The sequence below is a fragment of the Botrytis fragariae genome, assembly GCF_013461495.1.
Source record: "Botrytis fragariae strain BVB16 chromosome Unknown tig00000225, whole genome shotgun sequence".
Classification (NCBI taxonomy): Eukaryota; Fungi; Ascomycota; class Leotiomycetes; order Helotiales; family Sclerotiniaceae; genus Botrytis; species Botrytis fragariae.
Window position 1 is genome coordinate 420169 of NW_023501002.1, and position 17993 is coordinate 438161.

The 17993-nt window shown below is 44.7% G+C and overlaps 5 protein-coding genes across 5 annotated transcripts; 3 read left to right on the plus strand and 2 right to left on the minus strand.

Annotated features, from left to right (window-relative positions):
* Positions 1 to 184: 184 nt before the first annotated feature.
* Bfra_011190 (putative c2h2 finger domain-containing protein) lies at positions 185 to 3751 on the plus strand (the record flags this gene model as incomplete). The annotated part of the gene is made up of 8 exons (XM_037341521.1): positions 185 to 640; positions 693 to 718; positions 885 to 989; positions 1037 to 1366; positions 1492 to 1602; positions 1626 to 1843; positions 1898 to 2568; positions 2621 to 3751. The coding sequence occupies 8 exons, from the start codon at positions 185 to 187 to the stop codon at positions 3749 to 3751; spliced, it is 3048 nt and encodes a 1015-aa protein (XP_037188333.1).
* Positions 3752 to 5711: 1960 nt separating this feature from the next.
* On the minus strand, positions 5712 to 8452 carry Bfra_011191ia (putative carbohydrate-binding module family 48 protein; the record flags this gene model as incomplete). Its single annotated transcript, XM_037341522.1, has 3 exons — positions 5712 to 7760; positions 8242 to 8377; positions 8430 to 8452. The coding sequence occupies 3 exons, from the start codon at positions 8450 to 8452 to the stop codon at positions 5712 to 5714; spliced, it is 2208 nt and encodes a 735-aa protein (XP_037188334.1).
* Positions 8453 to 12517: 4065 nt separating this feature from the next.
* Bfra_011192 (putative camp-dependent protein kinase regulatory subunit protein) lies at positions 12518 to 13964 on the plus strand (the record flags this gene model as incomplete). The annotated part of the gene is made up of 2 exons (XM_037341523.1): positions 12518 to 13222; positions 13275 to 13964. 2 exons carry the CDS (start codon positions 12518 to 12520, stop codon positions 13962 to 13964), a joined length of 1395 nt encoding a protein of 464 aa, XP_037188335.1.
* Positions 13965 to 14386: 422 nt separating this feature from the next.
* Bfra_011193 (putative bcas2 family protein) lies at positions 14387 to 15007 on the minus strand (the record flags this gene model as incomplete). The annotated part of the gene is made up of 1 exon (XM_037341524.1): positions 14387 to 15007. One exon carries the CDS (start codon positions 15005 to 15007, stop codon positions 14387 to 14389), a length of 621 nt encoding a protein of 206 aa, XP_037188336.1.
* Positions 15008 to 15493: 486 nt separating this feature from the next.
* Positions 15494 to 17894, plus strand: Bfra_011194 (putative neutral ceramidase protein; the record flags this gene model as incomplete). The annotated part of the gene is made up of 2 exons (XM_037341525.1): positions 15494 to 15774; positions 15824 to 17894. 2 exons carry the CDS (start codon positions 15494 to 15496, stop codon positions 17892 to 17894), a joined length of 2352 nt encoding a protein of 783 aa, XP_037188337.1.
* Positions 17895 to 17993: the final 99 nt, after the last annotated feature.

The window sequence follows — 17993 nt, forward strand, 5'->3', positions numbered from 1 at the left end:
CAAAAATTATCTTACACCCTGAAGCATCGTCACCATCCCAGACTCTGCTCACCAAAGACTTCAAGTGCCGGTATTGGCTCTTGTGCTGAAGCTCCCGCCCCTGACATTATCTATTCTTTCCAGAAAGGCTGTGCAGGGCTGTAGGGATACATCTTTGTTCGTTTCCAATTTGAGGATAATCATCATGTCGAGCCTTAAAGATATCATGGACGTAGATGTGGAGCCTCTTGAATCTCAAGCCTATAGAAGGAAGGAGGTCGCTCAACAACAAGCTTCTCGACCATCCATTGATCCTTCATCTCAAAGTCCCTCTCCTCAGCTTGATGATACTAAAGGGAAACTATCCATGAACCATCGAAGATCAAATCGAGTTTCAAAGTCGTCTACTCAACCTACAATATCGCGGCCCAATTCATCACGGCGGCGTAGCAGCGGTGCTGGAGAAGCCATGGACTTTTCGGCCTATCAAGGTGGTGGATCAAACCAAAGAAGCATATCGGGCAGTCCTTCACAAACATCTTCGAGAGGGGGAATGGAACCAATGGCAGATATAGTGCCTATTAAATACACACCTGTGACTGGACGTATTAGCAGAGCAAAGAAGGGTATACCAGTTCATACATGCGACGACTGTAGGAAGGTTCGTTCTTAGATCCAGTTAACTCTCAAGCCATAAGCTAATAAAAACACAGACATTCACCAGGGCGGAGCATCTCAGGTAAGGATTTGAACCTCTCAATCTGACCGTGACATGAAGAAACTCTTTGCGCATACCAAGATGTATATCGTAACAGCTATTCATGTAGTCATGAGTGGTAATTTGGATTGGAATGGACGCTTAGGAGAGAAGAATATGGACTAATTTTCGATAATTTCGATTACAGGAGACACAAACTCAGTCATGGTAAACCCGCATATCCATGTACCTTTGAAGACTGCGAGAGAACATTTCATCGCCCGGACTTACTTGCACGTCATCTCAATCGACAGTGTGTTTCCTCCTCTCCCGCTTGAGAACATGGCTAATGAACTAAAGCGAGACACAAGGCGAGAAGGCATACAAATCTAGTGACCCAAGAAGCAGGGCCTCCTCAAGCGCATCGGAGAGTGCTCCTGTAAAGTTAGAACCTACACCTCATGGAATCCCCATGGGCCTAGGTCAGATGTCTCCAGAAAATCCAATGACACCTAGAACTTCAGCGGGAACGGATCATTCTGTCCTAGCTCCGACTTTCAATACGATGACGGGGAATTTCCAACCTGTTGACTTTTCATCGGGAAGCTCTCATAGAGGGTCTGTCAGTCAAGCTCAAGTGACCGATGTGGAAGTGTACACTACGGCATCACCTGGTTCGGTCCCATCTAGGTAAGATTGACCACAATTGTTATAAAATCCACTCTTTTTTGCTTGTACGCTTAGACATCTTGATTCGTGCTGTTCATTCATTTATCCAGACAATATACAGGGACTACGTGACTGACTTTAGATAGGACCTACGCTGAGATGACCCCGACCTTTAATGTACGACCTATGCCAGACTTTTCTGAGCAAGACCCTATAGGGCAACGAACTCCAGCTTCCAAGCGTTATATACCGAGGAAGTCTCCTCATTCCATTCCTATAGTCCCCCTCATGCTCTACCACTTCTACGCATTCCCGAAGAACCTTATATGCCAAGTTTATCTTACACGCACGACAACTCACCCTGGTGTTCATCGGCTTCCGATAGCACATATTCAGAGAGCTCACGCACGGGGAGAATAGCACACAGAGGTCGATCTGGATCGTTAGTCGCAGGATCTGAATGGCCTGTTCCGGTTCCAAATGGGCAGTGGACCCATGGTATGGAATTTCACCACAATTTTCAAACCATGAACTAATGATGTTATACGATAGGTATGGCTAGTACAGCTCAGGACCTTAGAAGTCCACCTTACGAACCAATGATGGAATCTTATGATGCACCTTACACGCCCCCTAGAATGTCACCGCCATCTCGTCAATTGCTTGATGTGCCTGCTTATAATTTGGGGGGATATTATATGGAATCAGTGGGTAATCCTCACACCTCAACATATAATAAACACTTGGCTCAGACTTTTCTTCCAGCGTCCCCTTCGCGATTATCCGACCCCCGATTGGCAGTCCTTGATAGAAGACCGAAGGAGTTGGTGGGATACCAGCAATTAGATACACTGACGAACATCGAAACGGTCATTTCATCTCCTTCCCAGTCCGCAACCTCTGACCTCGACACCTATCTTTCTTTATATTGGAACAATTTCGATAAACTGTTCCCAATAATCCACCGAGGAACATACATAAAAACCCAAAATTTAGCACTCACCTTCGCAATGGCTGCCATTGGCACCCAGTACCACACAAATCCTGAAGCACGAAATCACGGCGTAGAATTCAACGCTTACTGTACTAACATAATTCCTGTGGCATTTGAATGGCCAATACAAATAATGCAAGCAATATTACTTACAGAGATATTTACTCGTTTCCGTGGTGCAAAGACCACGGTTCGCCTATCTCGCCAGTTCGAAGAGTTATACAATAGAGTGAGTCGATGCTGCTAAGGCCATCTTAAACATATTCATTAACGTCTAACAGCTCTCAAACCCTTCACCAATTTCCGATACCAACACTACTCCTACTACTACAAGTACCTCTAATGTTCTATCTAATCACTTCAATACACGAACTAGATCTCAAGACATTCAAAGCAATTGGCTGCTCTGGGTCGACACCGAGTCACGACAACGTCTGCTATGCCTCTGCTTTATTTTCGATATCCAACAAGCCATGTATCACCAGCAAAAGCGAGCCAGACTATATGTCGATCTCAACATACTATACACGCCTTGCTCGGAAGTTCTTTGGGATTCAACTAATGCAGCTGATTGGGCTACCAACAAGACAGGGAGCAACACAGGGCAACCACTCAATGTCGTGCAAAATCAGTACACCCAGGAGAACTGTTCTGAGCCTTCACATTTTGCTCAGTCACTCAACGTGTGTTTCTTGACATTTCAACTTCCCAACCATGTCGATCCTGACCATCACTATCCAAACGATTATCAAATACACAATATCTATCCCACAATACTCGAACTTGTAACATTATCTCCAGCATCTTCAATGGCATATACCAATATCTCATTGTACCACACGCCACTGCGCGACCTTTTGGCCGTGAGCGGGGATACCTGGGTGTTTTCTCAAAAGATTACAAATCAAACCCAATTTCGCGAAGCACAGTCACGTCTGAAAACTTGGTCATCGTCTCTAGCAGCAGCCACCGCCACGCATTATGCTTGTCGCATCTTACTCTCCGAGTTTTCAGCGCCATACATCCCATCTTCCTATAGTAACACAACGCAACATTCTCCGGACCTTTCTCACTATTGGTCTCTAAACATCGCCGCCTTGATCTGCTGGGCATTTGGACACCGAATCAGCGGAAACAGCGGTGCTTTTACAGCTCTAGACTTTAACGCTTCTCCCGAAGCTTCGGGGGATGTACGACTTAAAGCTCTCGTGTATCTCAGTTCTATGGTAGAGCTAGATATCAAAGATCTCCTGACTAGCAAGGCGACTATGCGGGGAGAAATCTCCTATGTTATCGATGCAGTGCGCGCAAGACTAGAGATCGATAGTGTTGGAGGCCACTGCATGAGTCTCGTTGATTCCATCTGTGTTTTAAAGCGTCTTAATGAGAGCGGAAGAGGAAAGTGGTTCTAGGTCTTTTTTTCTCATCTTTCCCATGTTCATTTATTTCCTTTGGATCATTTCCTTCACTTTTCCATTTCTTTCTTAGATCAATTCTTCTGAATCGACCTTGTGCGATAAGTTTTTTCTTTCTTCTTTTGGTATCTCTTCACTTCCTAACCGAGGAAGCGGATTGGCATATGTCATGCCTCAAGTAATGATGACGGATTTCTTTTCAAATTTCCTAATGTCTGGTTTCCTTCTATACACGTTTTCAACATCTTCATCTGGGGAGGAATATCCATTTCTTTACATTCTGTCAAGCTGTACGAGTACATTTCTTCATCTGTATTACCACCTACCTGTACCTTTTATTTCCTTCCCATATTATTATTTCCATTTCTACATTTCTCTCATGATTCCTTTCCATTTCCCGAGTTTTTTATTTTCCCTCTGCATATGATTGATGTTAATGAATAAAATGCATATGGTGACATATCATATCCAGATGATGGTGTTATAATCGAGGGGTTTAAGGGAGGTTTGGCTGATGGGACGGATCGCACTACATATACACATACACATACACATACACATGCATAACATATTCATGATACCCCGGAGGATGCGAGCGCGAGTCAGAGTAAGGAAACAAGGAGGGGCAGGCAAGGGAGGAAGGAAGATTTGCGCCTTTGTACACTATTGTATTGCATTGCATTTGTGTTGTATTGTATTCTATTGTATTGCGTTGCACCTCGCTTTTTTTCGAGCATATAGACATAGATATTAATTGTTTATATCATACACATCCACATCCACATCCATCCACCATATCTGCGAAAACTTCGCAAGTAAACATGAGCTTTGCGCTAGGAAAATAAAGGAAAATGAAGCAAAGCAGTATCTGCAATTATCCACACCAATACTAATTCTCCTCGAGAGATAACTTGTGTTGGAAAAACGCCCTACACATAATCCATTATCCATCAGCTCCCAAAGCCCATCTCGTACAAAACCCACAGAACCCATCTACCGTAGTAAGTAGCACTCCCTATCTTGAACCCTCGTCCCATCCATCCATGTATCCCAACCACTGCACAATATACATGTACATATCAATGCACACACACACACACACACACATCATAGACCCCGATCCCGACAAAGAGAGAGAGCCCGACGCATACTGCTGTCCTCTTATGCCATGCCATGCCATGCTAGAAGGGTCTTTCAACAATACTCCGTACACAAAGTTCTCAAGGCTCGAGATAGCCCTCAGCATTCGGAAGTGAAACTCTTTTTGTACAAGATATATTTCAGATAACAACGACCAATTCATTTGACTTAAGAAGATTTTGTAACTATCCGGACCCAAGGAATATACACCCAAAGTCTATCGCACCATAAGTCATTTCAGACCACTGCAGCAGCAGACATGTATCGTTTCAAATAGTCAAAATTACACATACACATACACATACATGTACACACGCCCGCAAAAAATTCAAACACCCAACATCAAAGTATTGAAACTGCATTTTTATTCATTAGAGACGAGAGGAAAGCCTTTATTTACAATTTTCCAAAGTGGTACGCTTGCTTGCTTTCCTCCACTCACAATTTATCTTTCATGAATTGACTAAACCCATCATCATCAATCAATCACTAACTAGACTAAATACCAACTAACACCAGAATGTCGGCGAAGTCAAGAGAACCATTTGTAACTTTGTAAAACGGGAACTAGAAAATTCAATGCAACAAGGGCGGGCAAGGGTACTCAGCCGGTATCAAAAAGCACAATCCACACTCTCTCCTTCTCATTTACGCTTATCCCACTTTAAACCCCTTCCTCCACATTACGTACTCCTGGGACAAGGCAAACAAGGATCTGGTAATATCTTACAGTTCAGGAAAAAGGTGTGCTTCCCAGAGTATAATCGCTGTGTCTGTCTTACCACAACCATCTCATCCAGCCACTACTTTCATTCACTTATTCCTTGTGGAATTTTGCCTTCAACTTGCCAAAAAAGCTGGTACGCTTCTTCTTTTTGTCAGCCGCGGCAGAATTAGCTGAGCTGTCTGCGGCGTTGGTACTTGATGGAGTGGCGGATTCGGCAGAGGACTTTGCGGGGGTCAAGGTAGCATTCTCCTTTGGAGGAGTGGCTGGAGCAGAACCTGAAGTTTCAGGAACAATTGTAGAACCCAGTCCACTAGTAACAACAGGTGCAGCGTTGTCTTCGGTGGCGGGACTAGTGAGTGGTGAAACATCCTTGGAATCGATTGGCTTTGTTTCTGTTGCTGTTGGCTCAGAGATGGTAGGAACGTTGGTAGATTCAACCCCTGTGGTGACAGCTGGGGCAGTAGCAGCAGAGGTGCTTGGAACCTCTGTGGAGGTGACTCCACTGGTGACAACTGGAGCAGTAGAAGCAGCAGGTTCAGAAGGCTCAACAGCACTTGTCGATTCAATCTTTGGTGCAGGTTCACCGGTTGAGTTTTCAGGTTTGATCTCGGACAACAATTCCTTCTCGAAGGCCTTCTTGTCAAGGACAGCTTCTTCGTTGGCGGCAGCCTCTGGGCTTTGGCCTGATTCAGCAATTGACTCCTTAACAACCGCAGGGGTGTCCTTGGCAGTGGATGTCTCGGGCTTGACTCCGGACAATAATTCTGCCTCAACAGCTTTCTTGTCGAGAACAGCTGCCTCGTTAGCAGCAGCTTCTGGGCTTTGACCAGACTCAACAATTGATTCTCTGACAATTTCTGGAGTGTCCTTGGCAGTTGTTTGGTCAACAGTGCCGGTAGCGTTGACCGATTTGATGGACTGTTGAACAGATTCTGGCAACTTGCTGGTCAAGCTCTCTGGAAGGTTGCTTGGAATGCTTGCAACGGACTCTGGAAGTTTGCTTGGAATGCTTGTAACGCTCTCTGGGAGCTTACTTGGGATAGCGGAAGCAGCAGCATATGCGGCACCTCCTACAGCGATGGCAGCTGCTCCAACAGCAGCAGCAGCCTCACCTGCAGTAACAGTCTTTTCAGTCTTGGTTGTTCCTTGTCCAGCAATTCCTTCGGAAGTTGTTGGAGCAACACCGACTTCCCTCTTAAGTTCCTTCTCAACGGCGCTCTTCTCAGAAACTTCGGAGGGAATTGCGCTAGCCTCTGGAGCGAATCCTGCCTCTTTTTGGCTCTCCTTGACAACCTCTGGCACCTTTGTCGATTCGAGTGGAACCTTGGCGGCAAGGATTGATGTTGTAGTTTGAGGACCGGCAGATTGGATGGTTGGGTTTGTCGCATCAAATGTTCCTGCTTCATCGGCTCCAGTTGGCAAGCTTGATTCAGGAATCAAGTTCTTGGTCGATGAAGGCAAACCGAGAATTCCAGTACCATTCAGCTCCCGCTCCGCCTGAGGAGTGACAACTGGAGGAAGGATAGGAGCATGACCTAATGCGTCGCTATTCTCATATGATTCCTTGTCGGTGCGAACAGCTGAGTGGATGGTGTTGGTAGTGAAGTCGCTTGATTTAGGGATCTCTTCTCCAGGCGCAAGTTTTATAGGGTTTACTCCACCAGCAAAAGCGGGGAGCGGTGAGACACCAAACGTAGACTCGGCTTCGGATTTGGCTTTGTCTGCAGCGACAAGCTCGGGATCATCATGTACGCCAGAAGTGATATCGTTGGTGGTGAAAGAGCTTGGATGTGGAACATTCTCTCCTGGTGCGAGCTTGATGGGATTGACAGCACCATCTGCAGCGGGCAGAGGATTCACAGAGAAATCACCAGTTTCCACAGCCGCTGGAGTTTCGGGAAATGCTCCAGGCAAATCTGAAGAGCCATTTTGGGCAAGTGGGGATTTCTCTTTCTCAAGAGGAACATCCTTTGCCAATCCTGACGTAGTCGAGGTTGGGGCAACGCCAGACATAATTCCAGCGGTCGCAGGTGTATGTTTGACAATTCTATCTGTTGTGAGGACGTTGTTTAAATTTCCCGATGCGTCGTTTTCTTGAGGAGCGGTGTGATCTGTAACCCAATTACCGTCGACGACGAACTGTGTGGTATTTAATTAGCTTTGTGAAAAATTGTGAATAATTGACCAAGTTCGAGAGAGACGGCAGGAAGAAAAAAAAAGACGAAGATGGGTCAGGCTATGATTTTAAAAGAAGGGCGGTAGTTGAACATAGCTGAAGCAAACAAACAAGCGGGGTTGGGGAATAGGCGGGACCTAGCCTGCGTGTACAATTAATCATGCAAGCAACAGGCCTGATTATTATTGGGAGTAATTTTGCCAACTTCGAAGCCTGGCAAAATCAACTCAATGCGTCATAAGTGGAGGAATTTTTAAGCTGCAAGTCTCACTTCGACGCATGCTTCGAGAGTGGGAATTTGAATCACTAGGCGCATTTGACGAGCGGCCTCGATTTTAATCTCGACCATGTCGCAATCATGGTGGCCATTGTTGCCATTATCGTTGTCGCCGATAAAAGCAAATTCCAATATCGCATCCAAATCATCCGTCAAAGTAGGCTCACCTTGTAATAAATCTTTTCTTCAGCGTTTGCAAGTTGGACATCCTTCGAAAAGACATCGCCATTCTTTACCAATTTTTCGCTCTTGGACCAGTTATCGAATGTTCCAGTAACAAAGACCTCTTCCGCAGGATGCTCCCTAATGAGAACAAAACTGGTTAGCTATTGAAATAATCAAATTGATCACATACGGCTTGATGAAAATTTGTGCCATTGTCAAGACAACATCTTGCGCATACTGGTATGGTGTTGCAGATGATGGGGATCGGAAATGCAGAAGAGAGGAGTCTTCTCAGAACCTCGAATTTATCATTGGACAATTGAATCGATGATTTTCAGAAGGACATAAATACAAATATGGAAGAAGAAAAAGAAAAAACTTACCACTTGAAAACAAAGCTTCCCATTTTGATGGGTGTAGGGTATTCAGCAAACAAGAAGAGGTGATGTAGGTGAAGCTAATAAATGATTGAAAATGATGAATCAAAGAAGATGTTTTGTTGATGTAGAGGAGAGAAGCTGAAGGTGGAATAATAAGATTCGACCTTTTTGAGATTTGATTGTGTATGCGTAGTAGGTAGCAGGTAGCAGGTAGTAAGGTAGCAAGTAGGGTAGAAGTTGGTGGTCGGAAATTATCTGGGATTGGCGCAAAAACGGTTCAGTGCGGTTACAGATACGGACGATAGCTGGGCTCTTTGTACCAAGTTGGTAGGTACCGGTAGGTGGTGAAGACTTCTGGCTGGATCCGACTCTGACTTTGGCTCTGACTCTGGATCTGGATCTGACTCTGACTCTGACTCTGACTCTGACTCGACTTTGACTTTGACTGTGAGAATTTGACTCTGTTGGAATATTAATTGATTTATGTATTTCGATAAGGGAAGAAGATATCACTGATAACCCAAGTTTTACTCTAATTTTAAATATGCGATATGCGAGTCTTCCAAGGTTATTACGGTACTGTATGTGTGTATGTAGGTAGTGAATTGAGAAAGAAGGAATTTCCAACTCTGATATTCTTTTTATACAATGGAATAAAATGTGGTGAGAAAGATAGCAGTAGGCAGGTAGGTAGGTAGGTAGGTACGGTATGGTATGATGGCATTCATGGGATTCTTCTTCTTTGTTATCCAATCAATTTCTAATGAGGAGGCTGGAGGATAGATAAGAGAGGAGGGATGGTGAGTGAGTACCTAGGGATGGATGACTATGAGCATGAGTGAGCGAGAAGAAGTGTTGCTATTTATTCTTCTTTCTGAGGTGATAGAATGATAGAACGATAGAACGAACCATCGAACAAGCACAACTAACTAGACGCTTTTGTTATCAATGCTAGGAATACTTCGTAGTTATTGATGGCTGTGTGCATATGCAAGAATATGCTTGATTGCCTCATCAGAGAGAGCTCCAATTCCTTAAGAGTGGCTCATGAAATACCTAGCTGGTAATTTAAAGTGATTAATGTCAAATATTCCGGCTATCATGCATGTATGACATTGTATGTACAGACTCGAGACCGAAGAGTATCCATTTTCTCCTCGAGTATTTTCTTTTGATTACGATAGCGATGAGGTACTGCATCGACCAGTAGACAATCCGAAAGTTCCTGTATACTGCTTGACTGCTTGACTGCTTGACTGCTTGACTACTTGACTACTTGACAGCTTGACAGCTCAACGAGACCAGTGTCCATGATTGATAGATCGATAGCCCTTCAATCTGAACGCTATCACTTATACGTCAAGAGTGGTAGGTAGTGTAGGGCTTCATGGGGGAAACCCTTTAAAACTACCTAGTCCCTACCGGTACCTACTAGACAGTATATGTCATGAAGGGGGCAAAAACTTGAAAATTAGAGTTCCCTAGTAGAATGTTGAACTTGGCTGAAGCGTTCATTCGTGATGATTCTGATGATTCTGATGATTCGATGAAGGGGGAGGGGGGCAATCCGAAACTAAGCACTTGTTCTTGATAGAACGACCGGTGATGCCGCTTTTAATCACCGACCGGAAGGAGAGGGAGATGGAAGAGGACTTTTATTTATTAATTGCTTCTGCCTTATTATTGCGGGGAATCAAAAGTAATCAATCACGCATTGGAGCGAGCTACTAGCTACTTATTAGTCCTCCCAGACGGAAACTCTATTTCACTTATCATGATGGTGTGAGAAGTATCATGAGCTTCAATTGGAGCCGATTGCCCCTTTCTGTACGCTCGAGTCACGATTTGACAATCCATGATTTGCTCATGTGTGAGGTAGGTAGACACTAGGTATGCATTTCACATTGACACCGGCAGTAGGTCGCAGCAAATGTTTTATCTTATTGCATTCTGTTATATTTTATTTCATTTCATTTCATTTTATTTCATTTTACGTCTTTCTCCATAAAACCCCCCTCTCCCCCCCTCCAAGGAAATCAATCAATGAATCCTCTACAGACGAAGCTAATACCTAGGTAGGTGTACTAGGGATCTAGTAAGCATTTTGATAGCTTTTCTTGCTGTGACTATGACGTTCTCTCAACCCCTTAACCAGGTGCTTGTACGTCGATACGCCCATACGCTTGTACACACAAAGTATCAAAGTATCAAAGTGTCAGATGCTTATGGAAAGTCTATCAGATCATCTGTAGATACCTAGGTAGTGTTGATGGATACGAGGAAGTTAAAAGACACCCATTAATATGTCATTCATTGATTATCTGAGATGAGTTGTATGAGTTGTATGAGTTGTATGAGTCGTACGAGAGAAGAAACCAAAGCTACCCAATACAAAGAATAATGCTAATCAATAACCCATCCATATTTCAATAGAAGGTCTGTCGCAAACAATCGGAGATTGAGCTCTCAGTGAAAAAGTCATGGTTCTTTGTTTCAATCAAATTTGGATGATGATTATGAATGACTATCTAGGGTGATACCATATCTAACCAAGAACTAATCTCAATCACTGGCAGCAAATTTAATAAGGAGAAGGAGAAGAAGAAGACGGAGAGGAAGAAGGAGAAGGAGAAGGAGAAGGAGAAGAAGGAGATTCAACGACTAAGACCACCAATCGAGCAATACCAATAATACAGCCTTTGTTCATTGCAAATCAGAATGTCTGATATTTAAAGCTATTGAAATGAATGTTCTCACAGCTTGGACGCAAATCTTTTCTCTCTATATAAGAAGTATTTGACCAAATATCGATACAAAAGATGGGAACTCTTTCCAATACATTTCATTCATCCAACACACTGTACATGATCTGTTACTTGACCCTTTGCTTTGTCAAAGTATCTAGGTAGAGGGAGAGACAAGGGATTACCTCCCCTACATATCGACTTGCCTAGCATTATTACTATTGTCATTATCGTTATTATTGACTTGATCGTCCATTTTGATCCATCTTCGCACACATACATACAATACTCACTTACATACATACTTACATACACACTTACATACACACTCACATATATACCTACCATCTCTCCCTCGTACATAAAAGAAGATTGCCTTGCCGCACCCAAACATCAAGCATTATTCCTTCGGATCGTTTCAATTCCTTCTAGGTTTCTTCTCGAACTTTTCATCGAAGCTTCAAAAACCAATCAATTTTATTCCATCTCACTACCGCTTCCCTCCCCCACATCCAAGCGAGAAGGGTTGTTACGGTAGGCAAGAGCTTCGCCATTTCCCCCCTCCCCTCGCCTTGTCGATCAAGATACCGGTACCTTCCTTCCAGTCTCTTTAGATAACTCTTCCTCAATAACTCCTTTTGATACCCTTCATTTCAATCATCATCTCAACGCTCGCAACCTTCTATCATACCAACACCATCTCGTCTCCTGCCGTGTTAGAGTCTCGTTCCAATATAGAGAGGTCGGACTCAAAGCTCAACCTATTCAATAAGGTCCTGGTAGGTGTTTACCTTTACTCCACTTTCCCCGTGGATTCATTAATTCTAGTACAAAGTACTGAAGCCTGTACACAATAGAAAGGAAGTTGCTGTGAATACATCAATCATTTCCATCAACTTTCTAGCTGTCAGTGGCATGCTCTCTATACGCTTCCTTCACATTGACTTACTACATGCACTTCTCATGAGCTCTCACTAAATTGTTTCACCATCATATAGATTACACCAACTTCATCCGTCAACTCCTTCTCAATTCCGTCTTATCTGCTGTGGAATCCTCTTCTCGATTCACTCGATTACATTGTCGCAATTCTATGAATCTTCACTAGTTTGTAAACAAAGCATTGAGCTGTTTACCTCACATAACGAGTTCGAATGTCACTACCGTCGGTGTACTTGACCGAAATCGAGTCCCTCAGTCAAGAAATTATTAGAAACCAACCTACCGATATTTTACAATTCTGTGCCAACTATTTTAGTCAACGTCTAGAAACTGAGCGCACTGGGTTTCTGTCATCTCGCAATAGATCATATCGTTCCGTATCACCAGGGACCGCAAATCGGCCGAGAATGGCTGGAAACACATTCCCTGGTCGGCTTGGAACTCACGCCAATCCTTTTGGTGGTGATGGAAATGGTTTAGGACATGAACAAGCGGTTCCCGGCAATATTTCAAAAGTCATAGAGGAGGATGAAAATGATACGATAACATCACCAACAACACCAAGTTTTGGATTCTCAAAGGGAGTTCCTTCATTTGGAGCTTCGTTTGGAGCTTCATTCGGAGGAGATGCAAGTACCGGAGACTTTCCACCATCTTCTTTCAAGCCTGCGAGCGAAGGATTTCCCGAGCATTACGGCATGGGGAGGCGCACTTCTGTTTCAGCCGAATCACTCAACCCAACAGCTTCATCCAACGATAACTGGACTCCACCCTTTCATCAAAAAACACCGGATCAAGTAGCACGCTTAAAGAAGTCAATTTCGGGAAACTTTCTTTTTAGTCATCTCGATGACGAACAAAGCGCTCAAGTACTAGGTGCTCTCGTAGAGAAGCCAATTCCTGCCGTTGGTATTAAGGTATGTATAGCTTCAATTATTGAGCCTCTTGAACCCCACTAATTTAATCTAGGTCATCTCGCAAGGTGATCAGGGAGATTTCTTCTACGTAGTCGAGAAAGGCTCTTTTGACGTACATGTCAACTCCACTGGCTCACTGCAACCAGGTCCCGATGGTCTCGGGTCCAAGGTAGCCACCATTGAGCCTGGTGGATCCTTTGGTGAACTCGCCCTGATGTATAACGCCCCCAGAGCAGCCACAGTCATATCTGCAGAGGGTTCCTGCACTCTCTGGGCCCTAGATCGTATAACTTTCCGCCGAATTCTTATGGATTCAACATTCCAGCGCCGTCGTCTCTATGAAAGTTTCCTCGAAGAAGTGCCACTTCTCTCAACTTTGACCCGTTATGAAAGGTCGAAGATTGCTGATGCTTTGGAGACCCAGAAATACCCGCCTGGTACTTCGATCATAAATGAAGGAGATGCTGGAGAGGCATTCTATCTTCTTGAGAGTGGAGAGGCTGAAGCATACAAGCGTGGCGTAGATAACCCAGTAAAATTATACCACAAGGGAGACTATTTCGGAGAATTGGCGTTACTAAATGATGCTCCCCGAGCTGCTAGTGTTGTTAGCAAAACCGAAGTAAAGGTAGCTACCCTTGGCAAAAACGGGTTCCAGAGATTATTGGGACCGGTTGAAAGTATTATGAGAAGAACAAAATATGAAGGCGTGGAGAGCATTGATCCCCTTCACCAGAACTAAAGGATTGTTGGTTTGGAATGGATTCGTTTTACTTGATGGCGTTCAGATACAGGTTACGTTCGTTCATGAGATGATCAAATGGACTAGGGATTATTATTGGGCAATACCTGAGATGCAGACAAGAGTCAGATTTTCAATCACTTTGCAATTGTATTATTGATGCTGTTAGCGAACTGCTTTTGAATGCTAATTAGTTTTACACCATGCATCTTTCATCCTGACGCCTCGAATTATAATTTTGTGATGTAACCTCAAGGATGCCAAAACCGCAGATACAAACATCTCAATAGTGGTACTAAATTTTGTCCACATTTAACCCTTCGCTGTTCGAATATTCTTGTAGTCTCAACCAGAGTCCAACTAGTGATTTCATCCCATGTCCCTCTACTCTATTCCATATCTTACATGCCTCCAACTCAGAATTAGCTAGCACCCGCTCTTCTCTTGTCCAAAATCTCCCTCCTAATACCTTCAGCTGCCACCTCTGTCTCCAACACCCTTCCGATGCCTTTCTTCCACCCTTCCTCTAGACCTCTAATCTCCGCCTCCGCAGCCTCCTGTGCATTCTTCCTCCCAATTACCACAAGATCAATCTCATCTTTCTTTGCGGCAACCTCCCTCTCCAACCCCTTTAATATATCCTCCAACTGCGCGTTTCCAATCAACCATGCATTTTTACCAAACTGATCGAGGAGAGAGAGATTGGTAAGACGCGTATTTAGATAGGTTTGAGAGGTGTAGGCTTGGGAGAGGAGAGTCTGAGCTGGGAGTGTGGAGTCCGCGGGGGAGAGTGTTTCGTAGCGGGTTAGGTCGATGGCTTTTAGAGGGGGTGGAGGGGTTGAAGAGGATATGCGGGCGTGTTCTGCGGTGAGGGCGGGGGAGAGATTGGAGGGGAGGAGAGCCGGGAGAGAGGGGTGTGGTGTGGATGGGGAGTTGGGCTCGAGCGAGCTGGCTATGAGGAATTCGGCGGCGGCGCGCTCGGAGGGTGTAGGTTCGACGTCGATGTATGGGAGGGATTCGTGGATTTCGTTTATGAGAGGCATTTTGGAGTGGGGTTTGGGGTAGATTTTGAGGATTGGGCTGATGGATTGTGATTTCGAGGTATTTGATGTGAGGAAGCTTGAGATTTGGTTGAAATTTGTATAAGCACCAATTCGGGATTAAATTTTTCCTTTCGTGTTTTTTAAGTATTCCCGATATAGATGGATTGTAATAGATCGTAGCAACTAATTTTTAAACTGGAATATAAGTGCTTGGAAAAAGCTGATGTGTTTGTTTGATTGATAAAATAAATATAAATTCCTCATGTGCAAGTCAAACACGCCTAGAAGCTTAAGGTTTGCCTTGCGCGCCAGGCTCGCTCCACTAAGGGAGCTTGACTGGGAACCAAGGAACCGGCCGCCACTCCCGCCTCCAGCTTTAAGCTACCAACTCTACATTGTTCACCATGGGATGATGTATTGACATTCCCATAATTCAAAGGGACTATATTATCATTAAAATTACAAAGTACTTTATACTTTGAAATCATGGAGCGGGATCCGGAAATGAAGATCGGTCTTCTCGACGAGAACCGACGTGAGCATAGACAGGATAACTCCCGCCCAAATCGATTTTGGATGAATGTCGTTGGAGCAATTGTCGTTGTCGTAACTATATTATGTTTATGTGATTCTTTCAATGGCGGATCTTTGCGAAAGGGGCTTTGGGTATGGACCGATGGGGATTACAAAAATACCGGCAATCAACAGTATGGTAGTTCAGAGGGCAGCCAGTATTTACTGGGGGTTGGAAAAGCAGATATCACTGGGTATGAATCTTGCATTTTAATATCGTGATACAATACTAACACTTATTAGTCCAGTTGTGGAAATCAACATGATGGGATATGCAGATACCAAGCAAGTTGGATCGGGGTTACGGCAACGCCTCTATTCTCGAGCTTTTATCGTAGGAGATATCGACCGGCCGGAAGACCGGTTCGTCTATCTCGTTCTGGATACACAATCGGGAGATACTGCTGTTAGATATGGGATACTGGAAGGTCTTGCAAATCTAGGTAGCGATTATGCTGTGTATGGACAACAGAATGTAGCCGTGACAGGCACGCATTCTCATTCTGGTCCCGGGGCATGGCTGAATTATCTACTACCCCAAATTACCAGCAAAGGATTCAGTAAACAGAGTTATCAGGCTATAGTAGATGGAGCTGTTTTGTCTATCCAAAGAGCTCATACCAGCCTTCAACCTGGATATCTGAATGTCGGTTCGACGAAAGTTTTTGGGGCCAATATCAATCGAAGTTTATATGCCTATTTGGCAAATCCGGAAGAAGAACGAGCAAAGTACAATACTAGTACTGAGGATGATGGATCTGTCGAGAAGGATCTCACTCTTTTGAAATTCTCACGAGCTTCCGATGGGAAGAATATTGGGGTCTTGACATGGTTTCCTACACACGGAACTTCAATGCTGGGGAACAATACTCTTATTTCGGGAGATAACAAAGGTGTCGCTGCAGATCTCTTCGAAAAGAGTGTAGTTCAAGAGGACAATGCAGCTGAAGGTTTTGTGGCCGGATTCTCGCAAGCTAACGTTGGCGATACAAGCCCGAATGTTCTTGGTGCTTGGTGTGAAGACGGATCCGGGCAGCAATGTAGTTTCGAAAACAGCACGTGCAGTGATGGTAAAAGTCAGTACTGCCATGCTCGTGGACCTTTCTTCCGCGTAAAGGATAATGGTGCATCGTCTTGCCACGAAGTTGGCAAGAGGCAATTCCGGCCTGCTAAGATATTATACGATGAGACTGACACAAAGTTGACTGCTGTTTCGGGATCATCCGTGAAATCGTTCCACACATTTAAAGATATGTCAAACTTCTCCTTTCCTTTGGACAATGGAAGTTACGTTCATACGTGTCCAGCTGCTTTGGGGTATTCCTTCGCGGCTGGAACCTCTGATGGGCCAGGTGCATTTGATTTCACTCAAAATGATCCCAATACACCAAATGCTTCGCCCGTGTGGCGTGTCGTGTCCGGTCTCATTAAGGCACCAAGCAAGCAGCAACAGCGTTGCCATTACCCCAAACCTATTTTACTTGACGTTGGCGAGATCACAACACCTTATTTGTGGACACCCAATGTGGTCGATGTACAATTACTTCGAGTCGGACAACTATTCATCATTGTCAGTCCTGGAGAAGCAACAACGATGTCTGGTCGTCGCTGGAAAGAAGCCATTCATGACTCCGCCGCATCTACCATCCTCTCAGACCCATCCTCACCGGATCCAATCGTGGTCATCGGAGGTCCAGCTAATAGCTACACACACTACATTGCCACTCCCGAGGAGTACGGTATCCAACGCTACGAAGGCGCCTCCACTCTCTACGGTCCCTACACCCTCAATGCCTACATCAACCTTACACTCTCCCACCTCCCCTTCCTGAGTCCAACCTCCGTTTCTCAACCCCCACCTGGCCCGCTCCCTCCAAACAACGTCAATAAATCCCTCTCCTTCATAACCGGCGTCGTCTATGACGGCCACCCAATTTTCACCTCCTACGGCGATATAAGAACCGACGTTTCCCCCTCCTATCCCCTTTCTTCCTCCCCAGTCATAACCGCTACATTCATCGGCGCCAATCCACGCAATAACCTCCATCTCGAATCAACATATGCTTCTATCGAAATGTTCACCCCCGACACCTCGAAATGGGTCCGAATCCGCGACGATAGCGATTGGAGTCTCATATTCGAGTGGAAGAAAGTAAGCGAGATTCTGGGGACGAGCGAAGTAACTATTACGTGGGAGACGGAGGAGTGGGCCCAGGAAGGTCGATACCGGATTAGATATTTTGGCGATTCCAAGGCGGTGGGGGGCGCGATTACGCCGTTTGAGGGGGTGAGTGGGGTGTTTGAACTTGTGTAGGGAGGGGTTGGATAGGGCTTCCTTTTATGGTTATGGGTTATGGATTATGGTTATGGTTATGAGCATCGGACGGGGGGATTTGGTAATATGGGTTCAGGG